Source organism: Nilaparvata lugens, chromosome X (assembly GCF_014356525.2).
Source record: "Nilaparvata lugens isolate BPH chromosome X, ASM1435652v1, whole genome shotgun sequence".
Taxonomy (NCBI): Eukaryota; Metazoa; Arthropoda; class Insecta; order Hemiptera; family Delphacidae; genus Nilaparvata; species Nilaparvata lugens.
In genome coordinates, this window is record NC_052518.1 from 12,816,250 (window position 1) to 12,840,915 (window position 24,666).

Sequence of the window (24,666 nt, forward strand, 5' to 3'; positions counted from 1 at the left end):
TTACTGCTGTTGCTGCTGCTGCTGCACCTGCTGTTCCTGCTGCTGCTGCACCTGTTGTTCCTGCTGCTGCTGCTGCTGCACCTGCAGTTGCTGCTGCTGCTGCTGCTGCACCTGCAGTTGTTGCTGCTGCTGCTGCTGCACTTGTTGTTGTTTCTGCAGCTGCTGCACCTCTTGCTGATGTTGTACGAGTAGTTGCTGATACAGCAATTTGTTGCTGCTGCCGCTGTTGTTGCTGCTGCAGTCGTTGTTGCTGCTGCAGCTGTTGTTGCAGTTGCAGATGTTGTTGTTGATAATGCATCTGTTGTTTCTGTTGTTGATGCTGAATATGTTGTTCATGGTGCTGTAGTTTTTGTTGATGCTGCAGATGTTGTTGCTGCAGCAACTGTTGTTGATTCTTCAGATGTTGTTGCTGCAGCAGCTGTTGGTGCTGCTTCAGATGTTGTTGCTGTTGCAGTTCATGTTGATGGTGCAGCTGATGTTGTCTCAGTATATGTTGTTGCTGCTGCTGTTGTTGCTGATGCTGCAGCTGTTGTTGATGCTGCAGCTGCTGTTGTTGGTTTTCCTGTTGCTGCTGATGCATCATTGTAGCTGTCAGAAGGTGTGGACTTTGCATTGCATCTGTATGAATTTGCTGAATAGATTTAGCTAACATTTCTTGAAAAGCCTTGTCCCTATCACTCGCTGATGCAGTCAATTTTTTAGGCATAGGTTGTTTCCTGCTTTTTGTAACTTTCTCCTCTTCCATGATGGCTGGACGATTTACATTATGCATGTTGTAGAACAGACCACAAGGATTGCATACCATGTTGCCTCCAGATTTATGTTGCCAGAGTGTGGTTTTTTGCATTTGGCTCTCATGGTTTGTGGGTATCAATTCATTTGAGGTGGAAGGCCGTGGACTTGATTGTGAGCTAACTTGACTGTACCACTGACTTTGACTTATTGATGTATGTTGCTGATGTGAGGTGGATGGTTGTGCAACTGAATGAAAGTTTACTTGACTGCACCACTGGGATTGACTTATTGATGAAAGTTGAAGTTCTGAGTTGGGGGGTGCCTGTGGAATTGAGAATGATTTAACTTCATTGTACCACTGGGCTTGACTTGTTGATGGTAGTGCTGGCTGTGACATCAATAATGGTTGTGCTGGCTGTGACCTAACTGGTGCTGGTTGTGACTCCACTGGTGCTGGCTGTGACTCCACTGGTGTTGGCTGTGACTCCACTGGTGTTGGCTGTGACTCCACTGGTGGTGTGGATGATGGTATTGGCTGTGACTCCACTGGCAGTGATTCACAGCACCATTCAGGTGGTGCTGGCTGTGACATCAGTAATGGCGGTAACAGTTGTTGAGCTGGCTGTGACTCCAATGGCTGTTGAATTGAAAAAGAGTCAACCTGCATTTCCTGAGTTCTGATCTCCTCACTGTTATGGATCCCATCATGTTCCATTGGATCTGCATAGTTTGCTGCCTCCAGCAGATAATCGAACTTCCAGCCTGATTGATTGTTTAAACTATCCATGACACCTGCACCTGGCAGCACAGTGGTGGGTGACAAACCGATTTTCTTATGGCTATTTCTTGGACGACCAACGGGCCTCCTAGGTTTTTGCTCAACAGTAGTTATTTTTCTTGAACGGCGATCAGAGTTCTTTGATCTCGGGCGACCAACAGGATTGTCTGTTCCCAAATTTTCAACAGGAGTCTCTTGTGATGAGGTAGATGGATTTCTGTAATCAGATGTAATCTCTGTTTCAATTGCAGTCCCTGAACTATCAGTAATTGAGTTTGTTCCAAAGTAATGATTTTGTGGACTTGAAATCGATGCTGCAGTTGATATAGTACCAAAAAATCTTCCAGGAGCAAATGCATTGTCGTTGAGCATTGAATAGGATTGCCTTTCATCAGCTTGAGAATTTTGTGCAATGGGAGCTGTGAGCAAATTATTAGAGTGCCTCTCAGGTTCATCATGATTTTTCATCCAGTCAGTACTCAGATTAAGTGGTTCCAAATCTTGTGGCTGCTCACAACTCGTTTCGGTGACGGTTGCATCACTTTCCATCAAACCAACCACATCTATATACTCCTCTTCCATTTGTTCATTCCAATCCTCCTCAAACAATGGTTGTTCATTTTCTCCAATTTTGGGTTCATTTATCATCTCTTCCTCTTGAAAGGAGCCGTTCTTCACGATTACTGACACTTGTTGTGTGGAATTATTTGGTAGAGAACAGTTAGAAGCAGCTGCCGTTATTTCTGCTAGGCTCCTTAGGTTTTCCAAGTAATCATCAATTTCGATTAGGATCTTATCCTGAGCGCTAGCATATTCATTTGGGATGGGGAATACACTACTCAGCTGTATATTTGTCATGTGACTTCTTATGATTCCCGAACCCGAAATGTAATCATTTAGAAGAACATTAGTATTCCTTGACACCTCCATGAATTGGTTAAGTGCACCCAACTTGAATGCACAGAGGGTACACAATGTGGAAGGGAGCTTATCTTGTTCTGTTACAAGAATGTCTAGGCAGGATTTTATTTTTTCTTTAAAATCCCACTTTGATTCACTTTCTCCGAAAATGGAAACTTTGTCACCTTCCCATCTTAAACAAAGGCGACATACTTCATAAAAATATGAAGGAATATTATTCGCCATGATCGTTGAGATTACTCTAATAATTACGTTAGTTTTGTGGAATTTTAGTTCCTGTTATCACTGTCAATAGCGAATCAAATAAGACACTTCCCCCACATTAATATATGCAATAATTCTTGTAAATATCTATTGAAAAAGCTGCCTGTTCTTACCTCCAATTTTATTCTGAGTCCCAATAAACATATAGGCTACACTTTATGTAGAACTGTTTATCATACCACTGTACACAACCTCGAGTCTCAATGTTAATTACAACATTAAAAGTTCACTAACACCTAAACTTCACTGATTTGATTGGAATTTGACAATGTATGAAGAACGGTCTCCATAGCGAGAAATGGAGACTAGAGCAGTCCCACCTCCAGCGCTCTTGCAGCAAAACTGAGCCGTTTTTCCAGGACCTCTGTCCAAAATACCGGGCCGATGATAAGAGTGATGCGCACTGACTCATGATTATAATCTCCATAATCATCTCTACAACCAGAAACTGCACAATGTTTAGAGTGATCTCGGAATACTCCCGAAATGCATTCCCGAAGTTTTCTGATAATGCACGGTTTTTAATGACGTTTTTAAAATAGATATAAAAATATAAGATTGATAACAGCGATCTATTTTCTCTTGAATTGAGGTCCAGTGGCGGAGCTCCAAGCGGATATCTGGTGAAGCTTGTTGTTTGTAGAACCATGGCAACGAGCCATTGATTTTCTCGAGTTGGCGTTCGTGCAAAGCCGTATCGCCGAATGCGAACGAGTCGGCTTCAACTTCAATTCACTGCTCAGTCGCTCAGTCGTTCCGTAGCTCATGACTAGTGATAACAGACAACACTGGGAAGCCCACAACAGTGAGAACACCGCAACACACTATTTTCTTCTTGCGATCGCGCTATCAAATCTCGCAAATATTCTATCAGAAATCCCTTTGAATATGTATTTCAAAAGAGAAAATATAAATTAGGAAGAAAATCGGTTCAAATTATTTGCTGGCAACCCGACGTGACTAAGAGCTAACCTTCATGAATTCACAGTGTGTGTTTTGACAGTGCACATGTTGGGTAGGCTTTAGGGACAGCTAATTAGAGTGCTATCTCAATTTTGCATCACCATTCATTCGAGAACTTGGCAAGCACGGTCTTCCTCGGACAGATTCATCCACTGGGTAAGTCGCTATAAAATTCATTACTGTCATAATGCTGAGAGTGTACATAACCTTATTATCTCTGTTATTATACTGCCAGTGCCTTTTTACAGAATTCTAATGACATAAAATGTAAATATTTAGATATTTTTAAGCTTTTGTAGGCTAGTAAAGTGATAATATATCAATGTGCAAAGCGTGAAGAGGTGCCAGATAAAAAAATAACGATCTATTAGTGTAATCAATTTGTGCAATGCACTGAACAGACATCCTGCACCAATGAAGACTAACAGAAACAATTGTTTCTTCCCAATTATTTATTATTTCTATTTTTTGTTATTTTTCACAACAATAGGCTATATCATTTACTATTTAGCTGAACAAATCACCGGTGTATGGTGATTTGAAGAAATCTTATTTATAAAAATTATTCTTATGATATGTTCGCTATAATAAAGCCTTTTATTTTAAAAAATAACAAAATTAGTAAAAAGTACCATGTTTATGTATGATAGATTAAGGACTTTGAACACATCTTTAGAAATAATCACGTATTATTTGAATTTAATTTCCTTTCGTTTTGAATAGTATAAACTTCCATATTTTATTTGTAGTAGCCTATGTTTGTCAGTTTTATAATTAAATTTCCATTTCAATTTTCAATTTATCTGGATTGAAAAGAAGAATGATGTATTTCGGACGCCTTTCAGAAGTAGGTACCTAACTGAAGTAATGTCCAGTCTATCCTGTTTTAATCCTGAATCTAGTTTATTTGCAAAGCTCTCACAACATAGACTCCTCCATACTCTATCCATTTACTATCTATCGTTTGATTAGTTATATTGTATCCGATATGCATTATAAGTTGGTTAACCGCAGATTTAGTAATTGAGACGATATTCCGGTTGAAAATTTATACTTATTTACTGCGGTTACAGATAAGTAATTGAGTCAACCAGAAAATGTCTCACAATTATTCATTCATGGAGTAGATTTGAATATTATTAATAGCCACCACAACTTATTAATTTGAACTGTATGTTTATTCTCAATTATTCTTGCAAGTCTGAAAAATTGAATGAAGTGGCTCCTTAATTGTCGATTTTTTTTTAGAAAGACACGTTTCTGCTAAACATGAATTTCAATCAAAATCGATCCATAATATATATAATGATTAATGATGTATTAAAAATATTTACATATTCTTATCGAGCAGCACAATACTCAATCACCGAAAAGGTTCAAAGTGATATCATCATCAATGTGATACTCGTTGAAATGTAAATTCATCAAACTTGTGAGATCAATTCAGATTTAGTATTTTTATCGTATTAGTTGTAATCATAATATATAAAGATGAATGATGCTGCTGCTGCTGCTGCTTCTTCTTCTTCTTCTTCTTCTTCTTCTTCTTCTTCTTCTTCTTCTTCTTCTTCTTCTTCTTCTTCTTCTTCTTCTTCTTTTCTTCTTCTTCTTCTTGATTTTCAATATTAGTTGAGATTGCAGCCCTAAATAACAGATTTAACAACGTATTATTACGAGAATCAGATCTATATAATCGCAGTTAACGATAATTCCATGTTATAATCGCGAGTATTGTAAATACTATTTGTGCTTTAAATAAGAAAAGAAACATTGGCACAACATGTAACAATAATTATTGTATCAATATCAATATCTTCTTTCACAATAAGGTGATCTGTAATGATTATTGTTTCTAGCGGATTGTATTCATTTGCTATGAGTGAAGTTTTTTTTTCCAGTTAAGTTATTGAACATTTCTTTCACAAGTTTGGAAATATCTTGTATACTATTCTGGAGCTTTACGGATACAAACTGAGCATGAACCTCTGTTATGCGGGGATTATGAGTATAAAAATGAATATCATTTGATAAAAAAATTGTCAAGCGCACTCCTCGAAAAATTACAAACTCAAAACTCTCAGACAATTCTAAAGCAAATGACACATGAAGATCCTGTGCGTGAAAAAATAAATCCCCACTTCAGGGAGCCAAACAGCTTTTTAATTTATACAATGCCTGTAAAGAGGAGACCACGGCTTTGATGGACTGTTAGCCAAAGCCTTTGAAGTGGTACGCTAATGAGTGCGATTTCAAATGAATATTATTCCGATGAGTTTGCATCCGCAGGAAGAGACTCAGTTCTGATAAGATGATGTTTCAGGGAATAGGGAACACACATACACACACACACATTCTTAATTCTCGTCACTTTTCCACGCGCATGGTCGCCCATTTTCACATGTGTTCTCTGTCCGTCCTCACTCCTTCTTCACTGCAACCCTCTGTCCGTACACTTTTCAACTACTCCTCCTTCTAATCCTCCTCCTCCTCCTCCTCCTCCTCCTCCTCCTCCTCCACCTCCTCCTCCTCCACCTCCTCCTCCTCCTCCTCCTTAACCTGCTCCATTCTAGCCGTCACTCACTGAAATTCCTTTTCTGAATCCAATCTTTATCTCATGCTTTTTTCATACTACAGTATTTTCGTTCTGTCATCTGCACTACTTGTCTCTACAAATAAATACAGATGTTTTCAATTTAAGTTCGTAATATGGTTTATTTACGGAACTTTGAAAGCAATCTATGGACATGGCTATTCTACTTGACAAGCATGTAAGCCAACGTGACAAACTTGGATACGTGACGGAAAGGAATTAGATTCTTGTGAGATGACCAATCTATTAATAGATCGTATGCATTGAAGTCAATAAGAAGAACAAAATTCTCTATCTCCAAAAATATTAGAATTCTGAATTCTACAAAATCAGTTCAAATTTTGAAATAAATGATTAAACATGAACCATAAATGATTCATTAGACTACAATCGAAATAAATTATAAATTGAAACATCACATACATTATTAATACTATTCCCTGACAAACATTGAAAAACATAGAGAAAACATTGAAAAACATTATAAAAACATTGAAAAACATTATAAAAACATTGAAAAAAATTGAAATACATTGGAAAACATTGAAAAACATCGAAAAACATTGAAAAACATTAAAAAGACATTGAAAAAACATTGAAAAACATTGAAAAAACATTGAAATACATTGGAAAACATTGAAATACATTGAAAAACATTAAAAAAACATTGAAAAAACATTGAAAAAACATTGAAAAACATTGAAAAAACATTGAAATACATTAACAAACATTGAAAAACATCACATACATTATTAATACTATTCCCTGACTTTTAATTCCCTGACTATTCCCATTATTAATTAATTATTTCCTGACCTTTTCACAAAACGTTTTTCACATTACACCACGGCACAAAATGGCATAGAATATTACCACCTTATTACCTCAGCTACAGCTTCTAAGAATATTATGCATCTTATAACTCATAATCCAATTTTGGTCGTACTACGGGCAATTTTTGATAATAAATTGTAATACAGATTTGTATTCCATCGTTTTGACAATAAGAAGAGCATAGCCAATAATAACAATTTGTTCATTGTCTAAATTATCAATTAATTATTGTTTTGAGCCAAACTTATTACGCGCTGATAGAAAGCAGATTACAATATGGAATCGCAGTATGGGGTGGTGCATACTATTCCACTATCAAACCACTTATTGTAGGACATAAATATGTCATGAGGACCTTAGCTAAGAAGCACCGTATGACAAGTTCATATCCCTTATTCAAAGAATGGGGGTTTCTCCCACTAAGATATCTATATTTATATAAAGTGTTGATGATCTTTTTCATTAGAAGTGGAAAACTTAATCCAGCTAGTAGCACTTATAGCTTGAGATCGACAGGGAACTGGATTCCACCCAGACCCTACAAAGAAATCTATCGAAGACACTACCTATATATCTCACCAAGAGTGTATAACATGTTACCCTTAGAATTGAAACAGCTTAATAATATATGGTAAGCTTCAAGGTTAAATTGAAAGTCTGGTTATTAGAAACGAATGATGTTGAAGTCTTCTTCAACAAATTAACTTGAATCCTGATAGAAATAATTTCGTTAAAATAATTTTTTTAGACTCAAAAATCTACAGTTGATTCCAATTAAAGTAAAGGACTGATTCTGAATAATATTGACAACACACAATTAGTAAGTTGTTGCCCGACCAAGCACCGTCACCACAAAATAACAAATTAAATCAAACATTTAATATTTTAATGTAAATAATACATAAGTTTACCTTCAGTTTATTATTATCTTTTTGTTCATATACAAATTATAAGTGTGTTTCTGGTTTATTTCTTTATGCTGGGACTCCCATACAGGCCTTTGCCTCGGGAGTAACTATTTATTTCCTTTCAGATGTTTGTGTGTGTAGAAGTGATATTTTTTTTCACGACATTAGCTATAAAATACAGACTTTTGTATCACTTAACTATTCATACAGTGTAATTGATATTATTTTATATAATAATATTGTTTTTTGTTCTTTTGTACACATCTTAATGGAAATAAAAATTATTATCAATTATTATTTATTATCATTCTTAGGTCTGTTTTGTTACTCATGCTTGATTGGACGGACTTGATATTAATTAAATAGATCTGTTAAAATTGACATGTATGTTTATAATAGCTATTTTTAAATCCACATTTGAATTTCTTGCTTAGTTTACTAGAAAAACTGAACAAATTTCTATGTTCAAGATTCATCCTCCAGAATAATTTTAAAGGTTTGAGGCACTTAATGGTGGTTCGAGGTTTGAGGCCACTCAACTCCATTAAGGGATAAAATGGATGAACTCAGAAGAGTTTCATCAGTCAAGAAGAAAAAGAGCTTTCTAAAAGGTCAGGTAACTCCGCTAATTTATAAGTAGTACGGACTGAAAGTGAGGTTTATAGTAAGAGTGGAAACCCCAAAGCTTTTAATCCCCATCTGTAAAATTTCTCTTCTAAGAGAAATCTGAAAATTATCTAGATTTTCCTCTCCATTTCGAAAATAGAAAGATGATCAGTTATTTTGAAATGCTGAAAGTATAATGTTTTTACATTTTAGAAGCACTTAACCCGCACACGCTTCTTAAAATCTGATTTCTCAAAAATTAGTAAAAAGTCAGTGTCTTACGTGATCATAGTAGAATTTATTTACTTAGCTAGATCGAAAACCACAGCGTTATATTACGTTATAGTCACGCAAGCGTGAGAATACCATTCTACTTTGAAATCGCAATGTCATGTGCTACGTTTAAACCACAGAATGCAGCTATAGTATATATTATAGTCTATGTATATATATGTAGTCTATATTATAGTAGTTTTCTCTTGTTTAAACAGAAGAATGAATTATGATTACATTCTATAGATTTGTAAATGGGAAATAAGTAAATTAGGCTTAAGGCTTAGGCTCAGGCTTGATTTAAGTAAAATCAAGTTTCATTATCAGATGAATAACTTTTTAATCTACTATCAACCAGATATCAAACGGGACAACCCTTTGAATAGTACACATGTAGATAAATAGTGTTTTAAGTTTTAAGATCTCCTTAAGGTATGCTCTATACTCTATAAAGTAGTGAGTAGTGACAAGATGCTTGATATCGTAGACCAGAGCTAGAAGAGTCTACACTCTACAGTCTTTACAAATTTCATATAGATCTACAACCTACGTAACGAAAGTGTATGTTGATGTTTCTAAAAAGGAGATTCAAGTGAATTCACTTGGAAAAAGAATGACATTTTCATTGCTGAGTTTGTACGGTACAAATCAGTTCCACTCAAACACGAAACACAAATAGAATTTCTTCTTTCTTGTTGTGAGCTCTCGAATGCTGTAATTGCCATTCTAATTGCCTGTTTCTTCCTGGGACGCTCCAAGTGGTTCCATTCTTTGCTTGGGGTTGCAGCTGCGCAAAGTAATAGAATAAAAACTCAACAAACCACCTCAGTTTTGTTCGTATTTTGCGAAATTGGCGTTGCTTTATTGGAGGATTCGTTATACATTTTTCATTGTGTCTGAGCCACGAAAGGTGGATGTGAAAGCAAGAGATGGCGGAAACCTTTTTTCGCAAGCCACTGAATGGGAATATAAATGAGACCGAATCTTTCGTTCCCCCATACTGAATACTTCGCACAACCGTTCAATATACTGACGTCGTTCTTACTTGGGTTCTAATTATTCATCAATCAATACTATTTCTGTGAGGGGCTGTCCTAAGCTGACTTCAAGGGCAATCATTTTTATTTCTTTGGCTTAGGTGGGGGTGTTGGATCGAGGCAGAAACCTGTCATAATGCCTATAGTCAACTAACTTCACCCATAGTCTTACCCCTATTATAAATTATAGCAGAAATCATAAGCCTTCTAGTCTTCAAAATCTCCTACTTTCTAGAAAATAAAAAACTGCTGTCTTGTTAAGAGGTGAAGTAAAGATTGTACTGGACTTGACTCATCCAATTCAGGAATGAAACAGTGATAAAAGCTTTCTGTGTTGTTGAGGTGAAAGTGTCCACTATGTTCATCTGTGAAGGTGTTCATTCAACAGTGATAAGACCAATTTTAGGTTACTTGGAGTCAGAAACATTCATTTTTATTATCAATAATTGTTTTTAATTAATAATAATAATAATTTTTTATTCAAAATTTTCTCACTTGACGTAATATGATTAAGAGTCATAGTTTACAAATTAGACTAAAATAATAATATCTTATATTTATCACATACGTCGTGAGAATCAATAATAATAATATTTTTTTTATCCAATTTTTTCTCACATTACATGAATGATAAGTTTTACAAATTGAATTAATCATTATACATAATTATATCATCTTATCCTATCATACATGAAGTGAGAATCTATCAAGATTTTCCTATTATAATTTTGTGGCTGCCCCATGAAGCTAATTTTAGCTTATATTGGGGCATTGTACATACTCAGGGATATTTTTGCAAGATTTGAATTTATAGATGGAAATGTATAATAATAATAATAATAATAATAATAATAATAATAATAATAATAATAATAAACAGAAAATCATAGTAGTTATATTAATAATAATAATAATAATAATAATAATAATAATAATAATAATAATAATAATAATAATAATAATAATATAATAATAATAATAATAATAATAATATAATAATAATAATAATGATGATAATAATAAAATCGAGTGACCTGGCTGGCTCAGGTCTGGTGTCAGAGTTTTCAGGTCGCAACTGATCAATTTCAGGGCCTCTGACATGACCTAACGACTGCTTTTTAGGCGGCTTAACGTGTCAATCTGAAACTCGGGAGTGTTAATTTTAATGCAATCTAATTTCATGCAATTAGGTCAATAAGACAAAACAGAGTAGGCCTATATTAGACTTTGAAACACAGAGTGAAAAATTCTAGAAATTAGTTCCATAGTCGTGGTATGATTACTCCATTGCTCTTGTACTCGGGCTGTTCAACGGAAATAGCTAATTCGCAAGTAGCTTGCAAAAGCAAGTAAGAGTGCAGTGTAGCATTAAACTCTAATTATGATTGCATAACACAGCCCCATGTCATTGCATAAGAAATCAAATTCCAATCTGAATCAGCCCTTCAAATTAAGGAACTACAGTAAACTATTTTTCAAGAACATTTAAATTAAATCATACTTCAACTTTCAAATTACCTGCCTGTCAGCAGAGATGATAGAAACGTTATTTTGGTTAGTCCACTCCACACTATCAGGTAAACGTGTCAAAGCTTCATGTAATTTCATCATAGTAGTTATAAACGAACTTCAACTTGAGGAAGCCCGTAACATATTAAAAAACACATGAAATGAAATTGAAATAGTTTAATGAATCAATATGGCCACTATAATCAAGTTAACTGCTGTCAAATTACCCATTCATCAAATCAGTTCACACTTCCTTGAACAATATTTTTTATCATTTCAAGTATCCAATCATAATATTATAAGGGCCGTTTGCACATTGACAGTTTAAACTAAATTTCATTTTAAACTGGATTAAATCCGTATCAAGTCTCGTTTGTTATATATGTGTTTTATTTTAAGTTTAAGCCACCAGCTGATTGAATTGAGTTTAAGCTTTGACTGTGCAAACGGCCTCAAGTATGATAAAACTTGAATGATTTGCACAAATAATTTCCAGTTTCGGAGTATTCAAATTACAATTAATTGCTATCCATAAATATTCTACAGCCGAGAAATCAAAGCAAACAGGTATCATTGAATGCATTTTCCTTGTGACATTGTGAATGCATGAATTTCCTTGTGACATTCACTAGATTAGTGATAATTATATTGTTATACTGTTGACATGAATATTTTCAGTGACATTAATCGTCTATCTTCTGATCACTCATTCTTTGTACCCATTAGTGGTTTTCCATCTTTATTTTTTAACAGTTTTCAAATTAATCTTACCATGAATTATTGGACATTCTCGATTCTCACCTTCTACTGTTATAATCTTTTGATGGTAAGACAGTAATTTTGAATAACTCTGTTTTGTTTCCAATCTGGCTGATTGGTTTTGAATATCAATCCCGATAATTGCCATATTTATTATTTGTAGAAGGCCAGAGAAGCGTCGACTCGTAAAAGCTACTCCAAATTCATTAATCTTTGTTTTTGATAAAGGCATTGTGGAAATACCGCGCGCTCTCAAGAAATTCTTCGGCATCACTGACTGCGCTGAGCACCTCTTGTCTCTTTGATAGAGTTTACTCTTTCTTATTCTGTTACTGCAATCTCAGAAAAGGGGAAACATTCAGTTCTTTGTCTTTGGGACTCTTCTATAATTCAATCTTTCTCGGTTCCTGCTCACAACTCAAAGGCGAATCGTTTGAAAAGGAAGAGATTTGCGTTTCCAACAGCTTTGTTTTCTACTCTCAAAATAACTTCAATTCACAAACCAGATAATAATTGTCTTCACAGTTTCATACGGAAATACAATGGGAATAAAATGTCGGAATCGTGAACAATTCTACAAGAGATAATAATTATTATTAATTCAAAAAATCTTCATTCACATTCCAACAAAAAAATGATACAGACACTTCATAAATGTTTTACAATAATGGCATTTAGCCGTCTGCCAGAATTTTACAAGTTTAACTACACTATTTCAATTTAAAAATTGAAAATTGTACATTGAACGAATTATTTGATAAGAATAGTAGCGTACTATTTTCGTGAGAAAATACATTGATTTACAGCTAAGAATATTGAAAAATTGGAAATTGAAACTGTTCACAAGGATAGGGATTAAAATTGTCAGAAACCTTCCAATTCTAAATGTCAGAACGCCGAAAGCTTTTGATTGTTTTCGAAAAAAAAATTGAACGGGATTCGAATTAATTGTTGAAAAATTCTTTCAGGCGATTTCTGGGACATGAGTCTCCAATTGAAGATTTAATAAATCAATCTTGGTTTTAATGGTCTCTTCCAGTGAAAGGAGCTTGATGGAGACAAAATACGATACCAGCCGACTCTCATTAATGCGGCGTCACTCAATTCTGTTAATTAGACCAATCTGTTCGTTCTGAGATAAAATAGAATCACTTTGTAGCTCAGTTCACCTCCTCCGAATAAATTATTCTAAGCTTTACAGCATAATGAAGGTATTCCATGGGAAATTCTAGGGAAACTATGTACTCAAGGAGACGTTCTTGAGCTCCCCTGGATAATAGAGTTGGGAATATTAACGAATTACCGAAAATTTATGCAGTGCCGATGACTGCAAGGAAAGTCTTTATTCTCTGACATGATCTAGGGAAACCATGTCCAGGAAATTGTTCAAAAAAGGACATTTGGAGTGTTCTTACATCCATTTGGGAATGGAATAGATTTGGGCCAAACCTGTTGTTCCTTCCTAATCATATTTATATGATTTGTGATTCTGTTAACGAATAAATAAATAAATAAAAATAAAATTTAATTTGAATCACAAAAATATACAATAGCATCAGATTTTATATCAGAAGGAAAGCGAAAAAGGGTTGGCTGCACTGAAAATACATAAGTTTGAAAGAAGAGAACTACGTTGAAAAAGAAGAAAAATATCTGTGGAGAGATGTATGAGTTCAGTTGTAGCTTGATCACAGTAATATTATGCATTAACTGTTATGGGGGGGGGGAGGAGTGATTGCTACTCTCTTCATGTATTTTTTCTATCACGAAAAGAGAACAAAAACCCATGAATAAGTAGCCCCAAATTTCCTGAAGCTCCTTTTCCATTGAATTTTATTGTTAAACTCAATAATTTCTTGACTTCACGCCTACGGGCCCATATCCAACTGTATAAATAATCCCGCTAATCTTGAGAATTTGTTTTGAGTTTGCACTTTTCTTGAATGCAAATTTATTGAGTTGTATGGCATTTATTATACTGTATTTAAAAAATAAATAGACAAACACCAGCTACTCACAAATTATTATTTGACGTATTGAGGCTTTATTCTAAATATATTTCATATACCGTACAGGGTGTCCCACGAAGAGGTTTACATGTTTAATTTTATATTACGTGCCCATTTATGCACCGAACGTTTTCAAATTTTACCCAAAGTAGGCTCTAAAAATATTCTGGGAAAATTTCAGCTCCCTAATTTTTGTAGGAACAAAATGGCGGCATATTGAAAATTTTACCAATTCACCTCCAAGAAAAACTACTGCCGCCATTTTGTTTCTACGAAGGTTAGGGAGCTGAAATTTTCCCAGAATATTTCTATATTTTTAGAACCTACTTTGTAAACTGTGTGAAATTTAAAAAAGTTCAGTGCATGAATGGGCACGTAATATATAATTAAACGTGTAAACTTCTCCGTGGGACACCGTGTACATTTTAATGTATTAATTAAAAAATATTGTAAGTCATAGCTATATGATTTGCATTTGTATCAATAAATTAATGAATAATAAAAGTAGTTACACTATGATAGTGCAATACAGTGTACAGTAATACATGTACATAAAGTGAGAGAGTATCACTTTGGAGTAAAATGTGTTGTATGAATGAGAAATTTGCTGTTATCAAACTTACAAGTGAGTTTAGTCACATAACTCTTCACTCAATTGGATGCTCAAACATACTTGCACAATTACTCACTTATCAGTATTCTTCCACAGTTCCTACTCCTTCATTAAGATTCTTTGAAGAGGCTCTCGACACTATCATGACCTAACAATGATATAAAAAGAAATCGATTTGAAGACTTAGAAAAATTCCAAAATATTTTTCCATTCACTTCAAATAGGCGATCAAATGAGAATGTTTTTCAATTTTCAGAAGTTTGTATGAATACTTTCGTGTGTTCAACATAATGATTTAATTACAAGAGAACACAAAATACAGTTCAGCTTTTTATGTCATAAGCGCTTTGTGATTATGTCAATCAGTATCGTTATCGTAGTGAAAATGTAGACAACGCTCTCTATCTCTAGCTCTAGAGTCTAGACTTTTTGACCCAGCTTATAAGACTCAAGGGTATCGCCCTCCAGACCCCTCAGGCACATATACCCTGAAAAAAGATACAACTAGATCTACTGTTCATTCCACAACTATCTCAAAATGATTCATTTCTCAAGACTGATATCAATGAATGCAAAATTATCCAGCTTTGAAATTACAAAGCTCTTATTTCAAATGGATAGATTATTTTTTTCAGGCTGGATATTATACTTCAAATACTCTCAATGTCCAAAGATTACTCTAGAAAGAAAACATGAATAGCAAAAACGACAATGAAGTTATTTGTATGTCTGACACATGCTCATTATTCGCTTTGAGACGCTTCTAGTTATTGACACGCTAATAAAACGATTAAGCCAGTCGACAAGTGCATTTTATTCAAGTATGAAGATTGCCCGTTTCCTTTTTTACTAGAAGCATTACTCTCCCAGCTCCTGTTGAATCTTTTGGCTTGTTTATGTTTTACGATCCGTAAAAAGCTGAGCAATTTTTCATGAATATTCTTTTTTCTATCTCAGGCTATAGCGTGGTTACTGCGTAGCGAAATAAATGTTGATCTTTCTCATGTGTAAAATGTGAAACCTGATGAAAGTATTGGTCCAGATATTTCAAAAATTGCATGAATGGCTTTGATCATCACGAAGCGTCAAATCTAGAAGCTACAAGCAATCGGCAAGCTACATGAAGCAAGAGTTAACAGCCGAAAGTAGGAATTTAAGATAGGAAAATCTTAGTTCTAAAATTTTTCTCTGACAAGATCTCTAACTTGTGTATATAATTCCGGACATTGTGTAACCGTACATCATTCTCCATAGCAACCAGCTACTATAAGCTTAGGTTTCTGATTAGTTCCTGTTTTTGGTTTCTGAGAAACGAAAGTGTTTTAATACAATTTGCTGTATAATCATTTAACATATAGCAAAGACGCCCTGATGTTACTAATCGCACAAGTGATTATTTCGTTCTTAAAATGAGAGTTTCAAAATAAAGATATCATCAATAGCGAGGTTCGTGCCTCATTTAACATTCAACCAGGGATAGAAACAAATTATTGATATTCCAATTTTGAGGCAAGACAGTGCCAGCATACGAAACCACCGATAATTAAAAAAGAATTCCATATTCAATATGCAAAAATTTCTATTTACAAGCCAGGAGCCATCAAATAAATTTCTTACTTTATAAGATAGTATGATACAGTTAACTGTGAAGAGGAAATTTTTCTCTTATAGTGGTATTGAAGACTCTTAATGAATTAAAAAAGTAAATCTGCAACTCCATTTGAAATCATCACGCAAAAATTGCTTCTACCTATTGGCAGTGTTTGAATTAGAAACATTAGAAACTGTCGACCAATCATGTGTGAGTAGGGAGTTGAAAATATTGACCCAACACCTGCTGCCATCTACTGGCAGAATTCTGAGTTAGAATACAAACTTTTGTCCTATCGTGAGTGAGTAGGTGGAGTCAAGAATTCTTGTATATTTGTCATCCATCAACGCCACCTGTTGATAGAATTACTCTGTCCTCGAAGATACATCTTGATTGAAAAGGATAGGCGTAGTCTGTAGTCAGCTTGTTATTGCTTATTTGTTCTCAAGCCAATTTGGAAAAAAGTTGAAACCATCATATACTATGAAAATTGAATAACTTCTTGTTTGAAATAGAACATTGATTGCCAATAACAGTGACATATCTGACAACATTAATTGCTTGACATTGACGGATATCAGCCGGCCAGGTTAGCCGAGTCTACTAGGCATTGATTGCACCCTTGACCTCTGCCAGCGCTGCCTGATAGTGGGTTCGAATCCCGCCGGTAGGAATGGACTTCTCACAATCGAAAAGATTTTATGGGCATCAGCCGTAATGAAAATAGTGCTTCAATCAAAATTGATAGTCAATAATTGGGAAACAAACACATCTGATTCATTGAAAAGTGATGTTTCAATTTAACTATAGGATACCGTGTGGTAGAGTGCATATTACTGACCAAACTTCGTCACGTAATGAAATAGAAAAGTCATTCAACTCTATTCCATATTGTATGAACAATTCATCAGTAATGAAACTCATTTCATAATTCAGCAAGCTTTATATCTAAATATCGGGGGACCGAGCTTTGCTCTGGAGTGTAAAAGCATAGAAAATTTGTAACGAAAGATTGAATTTATAGTTTATATTTATTCATTCATTTTCTCAGTCGTACAATTATTTTTACAGTTATATGAGGAGGCACAACAGGCTTATGCCCAAAACTGTCCCTTTTCAAATTTATACTACAGTCTAAATCAAAATCTAGATTAAGCTACTATCACTCATCAAAATAACAATTTATTCACACTTCAAAAAACAAACACATCATCAATTACGAATAGATATACTATGAATTCCATTTAGAATGATATACTATGTTTGCTGCAATATTTGTTAATATAGGCTACTATGTATCACTAACAGCATCTATTTATATTTTACTATATTATCTATATTATTCTATCATATTTATATGACATTTCATTAACATTTCAATAACATTTTATTCATATTTATACTACATTATTTATATTTTACTATTTTGGACTTTCTGAAGTAAACAGGTTTTCTAAAAAAAAGAGAAATAAACGAAAATAAGTTTCTCTTGCTGAATTTTTCTTCTCGTAAGATCAGCTGGATGATCCCACACACATGCACTCGTTCACTCTTATCCATTACGGTATCGACAGACGACGAAATTTCCAGCTGTTTTTCCAAAGACTCCTTCAGCGAGTTATCCAAGGGTTGAGACCTAGTGCAATCGAATCTTCATATCATAAACCTACTTTGTACCAAATTTCGTGAAAATCTTTGAAAATCGAAACCGTTTTCGAGATCCGTTGAACATCAATATATACCCATATAACGACATAACCATATAAATATATAGATATATTGCTCGCAGAAATACAGTATATACAGAAATTGCTCGCTTAATATAATAGGATTCACGATTTACGTATTATAATAATTATTAAAACGAATAGTTTATCATTTGATGACAAACTGATGAAACCTTTTATCTTTCTTAGAAGCAAACTCATCAATAACGGGATCAGAGTGATTTAGAAATTCATTGGAGTTCCAATAAAATAGCTTGAATATCAACTCATTTGATAATATTTCACGTATCTTTCCTTATTCTCATGTTTCTCATCTACATCATAAATTGATAGTCAATTGAGAATCAAACACATCTGATTCATTGAAAAGTGATGTTTCAATATTTCACTATAAGATACCGTGCTAGAGTAGATATTACCATAGAGGAACAATAGCATACGCTACTGTTTCTCCATGATATTACTGACCAAACTTCGTCACGTCATACTGTAATAACTTTGAAACATCCACTATGTTGTCCACTTTCTTGTTCAGGGCTACTAATATCTACATGAAGTAATAATGTTGAATATTGTAGCTTGGAGTTTTATCCAGTACATAGTTGGTCCAGCAGCCTACCACCCTCTGGCACTCTGCAGAGATTAAACGTCTGCTATCTAACATTCATTCATGAATGTGTGTTTTGAGTCTATTGCCATTTAGTGCAACAAGATACGATGAACTGACACAAAGCGCATCAAAATGCCGGACGCAGTACCCCCTCAACCACTCCCCCCTAAACCACTGTTCAATGGCCATAATGTAGAACTGAGCCCAATTCAGTTGGCGCTGCCGCTATGAATTTGGATGTTCACCTTTGTCAATGTGCATGGAATAACAATTGTGTCACTCGTGAAAACAAGGGATCTGGCCTCTCTTCACTGCGATAAGATTCACGATGCATTCTCATGAGCATTCACAATGATTATTGAGAGCTGATCAATAGATTGTTGAGATATCGAGTGCCATTCAATAACCCATTCTCCAATTTGAAGCTGAAAGCACATCGCAAACAGAATGCTGGCTTGGTAAGTGGTATCGTGACATCAAGTACACATTTGGGACACACAGAATGAATCAACATTTCCCACAGCTTCATATTCGTGGTTTTGTTGTTAATTTATGTGAAAAGGTCACACTGATAGAGTCGGAAAGTGTTATATTGTATCTACATCAATAACAGAGACAAGTGGTAGCTCTCTAACGTAACAGTATTCATTAAAACCAGAGACATGTTCCTGCAGTTTTTAGGAAATAAACAATCTCAGATACTATAGATTAGTGTTTGACTTCTTTTTTTTTTACTTTTATTGACGTGACCCAGTGGGCTTCACTTTAGTGATCCCTTTTATGGACCTAATTAATTAAATACTAAATACTAATGAGGTTTCTAATGGAGTTGAACAGTTGTAGATAGGTTCCGAATCCAACTGGTCCTATTTTAACTCGGGGTTGATAGGGAGTAAAGTTATTGTCACTTTGTGTAGTTGAGAAGTTGATATTGTGGTAATTATTCATATTGAAAGAAAAAGACTAAGAAATTGTCAAAAACCACTGATTTATTGATACTTTGAAAGACCGGTTTCGGTTATTACACCATTGTCAATCTCTGATAAACTCTGAAAGTTGTCAATCTCTGACAATGGTGTAATAACCGAAACCGGTCTTTCTTATTATCAATAAATCAGTGGTTTTTTGACAATTTCTTAGTCTTTTTCATTCAATAAAGTTATTGTATTCATGTAGTAAAGTAGTTATCAGAGTTGGCTATTCATTGAAACAAGGAACTATTACAGGTTTTGTGAATTTATTATCAATCTCGAAAACTGGAGAGAAGTGCGTGAATAATGAGAAGTTGAACCAACGGAGTTCTGAACAGCCGGGATTATTGTTGCTCGGTTTATAGAAGGCTGAAGTTATGTGACACTGAGCTTTTCTCAGTAGAACAAAGTACTAAAAGGAACAATGTGCAGCTCACAGCCCACATTAATTATTCACCGAGTTAATCACTCATTATAACTGCGGCAGAATTTTCATTTTCCCGAGCGTGGAAAATCTTTAAAGGGGAACCACCCAGGTGGGAACGAACGCTGAAGGAATGAGATTGTGTTCATGTTGACCGCACAAAAACCTTATGTCATTTTCCTGCAATACCCCTCTTCCCGCTGCCGCAACATCCCTACTTCTAGAGCTAGAGCACCCCTCGCATTACACAATACTTCAAAACACACACAAGAACCTTCCTTTCAGCCCTAAAAAGTTTCCATTGTTGACCGACGACGTTGAAACATGTATGGCGAATAATGCTGAGTGATGAAAACATGCACTTATTTCAGTTTTCTTTCAATACATTGCAACAGACTGTGATAAATACTTATTCCAGTTACCTTACACAACATTTCTCACAATATATCGTTTCCTTCCACAACATATTTGACAAAATTCATGCAATAACTCTCCCCCATTCACAGACGTATAGTCTTCTTGGGGGAATTCCACGCCATCTATATACTAGCATTCATGTAATAATGTATCATTTTCTATTCAAATTGATGTATTTTATTTGTAATTCTTGAATTTATGTAATTTTTATTATTTTTGTAATGCAATGTTGAAAAAAGTTGATTTGATTTGATTGTTGCTCATGAATGACATTAAATCAACCTTGTAATCATTAAATAATACAGTATTGTATAAAAAGTACTATTATGAGTATTGGATAAATGTTTGCATCGTGATCGTAATCGGAAGCAGCTAGACAATAATTAATTATTTTTAAACAAAAATCCAAATTAAATGCTGTAAATCACCACGGAATGATTTGGATTGTCGTTTGATTGAAATTTAAATTATCTTTATTCTCCTTCTTCTTAGAAAGTACAAACAATATACAATATAAATATACAAAACTTGAAAAAGGTTGCTCACATGGGCAAAACCTGTGTGCGAGGAAGATAATAATATATTAATTCAATAGCATTTGAATAATTGCAATATCTCAGTAATTTCCATTTGTAAACTAGACAATTCGCGATAAATTATTCACACTTATTGTGTATTGAGAGTTATTACATTATAAATAAATAGCGATATCATACCCTGTTAAGAAAATAATTTCATTTTTGGGAAAATACTTTTGAGTCTTCCAGTCTAGAGCATAGAAGGCCAATGCTTTTCACAGAGAATCTAACATCACGCTAGAATTTTACTTAGTTTGTCAGCTTTAAAAATCCAACTTTGCACATTCTAGATTCACTTCATGCTGTCATCATTGGTCGAATGGGAATTATTGATTGTATACAAAGGAATGCTGACAATTTTGATTGAATCTCACCATAACACCATCACTGTTTTTGTGCTGAACAGCACAAGTTTCTTCGGTGAAATTGGTGCGTGCATGTCTCAATTTACTAAGGCTGCAGTCACGCATTAATAATAGTGATTTCGAAGATTTACCGCATACCAGAAGATCGTCGAAAGAAAAAAAAGGCTAATATATCAGAATCAAGGCAAAACCAAAAATAATATTAATCAGTCAATGGGTACCGTATATGATTATTATATTATTTATTTATATTTATTCACGATTTATTGTGCTACGGTTGAAGAATGAATAAGTATTAGAATTTCATAATTTTGCACCTTACTTTATAGAAAATAATAATCAACCTGCGTTAGAAATACTTCTGACAGAGAGTAGCAGATTTTAAATTTCCGAGATCAACCAGATATAATATATTGAAATAAACCCACAAATTCTGCAACGCTTAAAATTGTGTATAGAGTGGTATCTTATGTAATGTATAATGTATTGCAATCAAAAATGTGTAATAAATGAATAATGAATTGTGCAAAAGTTAAATAAAAATATTCGATTCTATGTATCTTGATCGGAAATGGAAAAAACTTATGAATGAGAATGCTTGTGAATTTTTCTTGAGAACAGGTTCGCAATATCGAGGGATCCACTCATAACCCAAGCCAGAGCCTATTATACATCATAGGCTATTTATCATAAAAAGTACTTGCTCATAACTAATGTTCATATATAATTATTATTAAACGAAAATCCAAATTAAATGCTATAATTCACCCCGAAGACTTTTGCTACTGCAAATATTGATAACAGGGTAAACAGCTAGATGGAAATTCGATGAGCGCTACTATTAATAAATTTTTTGTCAGCCCGGGAATCCCATCTGTATAATGATCATATACTTTGCAATACATTATTGATTTCTGTTATCTAACAGGGAAACAGAAGAGGGAATGAATGAACTTTTAATTCAATAATTAACATGAAGCTGGCGCATAAAAAATATGTAGTTTCTATGAAGTTTTGAAAATGAAGAGATTTTTGACTGAAGGGAGTTTGAATGATTAGCTATTAACAGTAGAGAGCTTGAATAATTGTCTATTAATAGTTCAACATTAGCCAGGGATTCCCAGCTCCCTCAAGCCCATGGACGAACTCCCTCCGAATTTAGAAAAAATCATTCAGCTTCTAGTTGCCCTGTGGGCACTCTATATTGGTAAAGAAGTTAGAATGATTTCTGGATTTAGAGATCATATCCTATTTTTGTATAGTCATATCCTTCAATCATATTTAATAAAATAATATACATTTTTTTATTAAGTGTATGTTAATATTAAATGTATATTGATATGAATAATCATATATTTGCATTTGAAGCAATACATTATTTAATAAATATAAATTCAATCATATCGATATCCTATCCTTCGTATCCTAGTCTTTGCATTTTTATTGAAGCAACAAGAATGAACAAACATCTTTGGAGAATAGAGCTTTTATTCCATTGTGAAACCATCCCACACAATTTAAAACTAAGTTGAGATAAAGAAAACTATCTAAAAATTATATACAGTATTTCATTGTCTGTCGTGAGAAAAGTCTAGACCAGACTTTTTTCAAAAACCTTTTCATAAAATCTCCTCTTTTGTTTGAAATGTTAGTAGACTAAACAATCAGGGATCTCAAGAATAATCAATATCATCGATCAAGTATTCATTATGTTCATTAACCGTTCTAAAAGATGATCTCATCTGTATTATATTTCTAAAATTTGAAACTAGTCAACGTAGAAACTGACTATATTCCAGAGAAAAGAATCCAAGATACCCAAGTATCCAAATATTCCAAGTATCTGATTTTATTATTTGTATAATATTTATATTACTTCTTTCAAGCTTTCACATTCATGAAGTATGTCATCTGTTGCTATTCTTGAAGAATATGTAATAAAGAATTCAAATATTTGACTATCTTGTTTGATGATATGACATGCTTTAGGCAAATATTGAAAAGTCAATGAGAAAAGTTTACATTTGGGAAATGACATGTCAAGAATGCCATGATATGTCATATCCGTAACCAATTGTTTGCTTAGATGGAAAATGTGCTCACTGTAACAGTAAAAATTATATGGAAGTGACAACTGAGATGTATTAAGATAAGTACAGTATAAAAGTGTGAATAGGAAAGAGCTATTTTGGTTCAAGGTCGATTGATATAACTCTATTTGGGATTTGGGACTCTCTAAGCGTGTCTACAAATTGCTGATGGCCGAGACGTTTTAAGAGACTGACAAAATTGCACTATTTACAACCACAAAGCTACTCAATTACTAGCTAGATTGCTTATTTGCAACAATTTACGAATCTGCTGTTATCTTTCCGCTGTTAAATGTCAAACTTACATTGTAAGTTACCTCGTGAAAGAAAGCATTTTTGAACCTAAGCATGTAAGCAGAGCGAAGTAAGTAGGCTACTAATGTCACGACCAGCGATAAACCAAAGACTTGTAATAAAATGTGCATTCTATAGTTTTCAAACCAGTATCCTCCAGGATCCAACTACATGGGTTGTTTATCCAAGTTTTGAAACTTCTATCGACCTATACACTTTCAAAGAGTCTCTCTTTAGGATATCCATTTGTATTATTGACTAGTCCTATAACCATCCTTGGCAAACTGAGTATCTATACGCAAAATTTCAAGTTAAATCAGTTCAGTAGTTCAGGCGTGATGATACGTCATTCGTGTATTTCCTGCTCCGTACATGTATAAGCCAATTGTTTCCTTTATAATATTATAGATTATTCAGATGGAAATTACTGAGATATTGCAATTATTCAAATGCTAATGAATTAATTATTATTATTAAACGAAAATCAAAATTAAATGCTGTAATTCACCCCGAAGACTTCTGCTACTGCAAATATTGACAACAGGGTAAACAGCTAGATGGAAATTCGATGAGCGCTACTATTCAAAAATTATTTGTCAGCCCGGGAATCGAACCCAGTACCTCCTAATTGCCGGTAATTATAGCGCTACTATTCAAAAATTATTTGTCAGCCCGGGAATTGAACCCAGTACCTTCTAATTGCCGGTAATTAGGAGGTACTGGGTTCGATTCCCGGGCTGACAAATAATTTTTGAATAGTAGCGCTATAATTACCGGTAATTAGGAGGTACTGGGTTCGA

At 34.1% G+C, this 24,666-nt stretch overlaps 2 protein-coding genes across 4 annotated transcripts in view; one reads left to right on the forward strand and one right to left on the reverse strand.

Annotated features, from left to right (window-relative positions):
* Positions 1 to 88: 88 nt before the first annotated feature.
* Positions 89 to 3,285, reverse strand: LOC120354777 (histone-lysine N-methyltransferase 2D-like; the record flags this gene model as incomplete). The annotated part of the gene is made up of 1 exon (XM_039442445.1): positions 89 to 3,285. A coding segment is annotated over exon 1 (2,571 nt), but the record flags the coding sequence as incomplete, so codon positions are not given.
* A 90-nt stretch (positions 3,286 to 3,375) lies between these two features.
* Positions 3,376 to 24,666, forward strand: part of LOC111057449 (galactosylgalactosylxylosylprotein 3-beta-glucuronosyltransferase P) — a 101,161-nt gene continuing 79,870 nt past the window's right edge. Inside the window, exon 1 of one of the 3 annotated variants that reach the window (XM_039442443.1) lies at positions 3,376 to 3,817. The gene's annotated coding sequence lies outside the window, so the exon portion shown is untranslated. The remainder of the gene's footprint in view (positions 3,818 to 24,666) is intronic. The other 2 variants (XM_039442442.1, XM_039442439.1) reach the window with 2 other exon arrangements.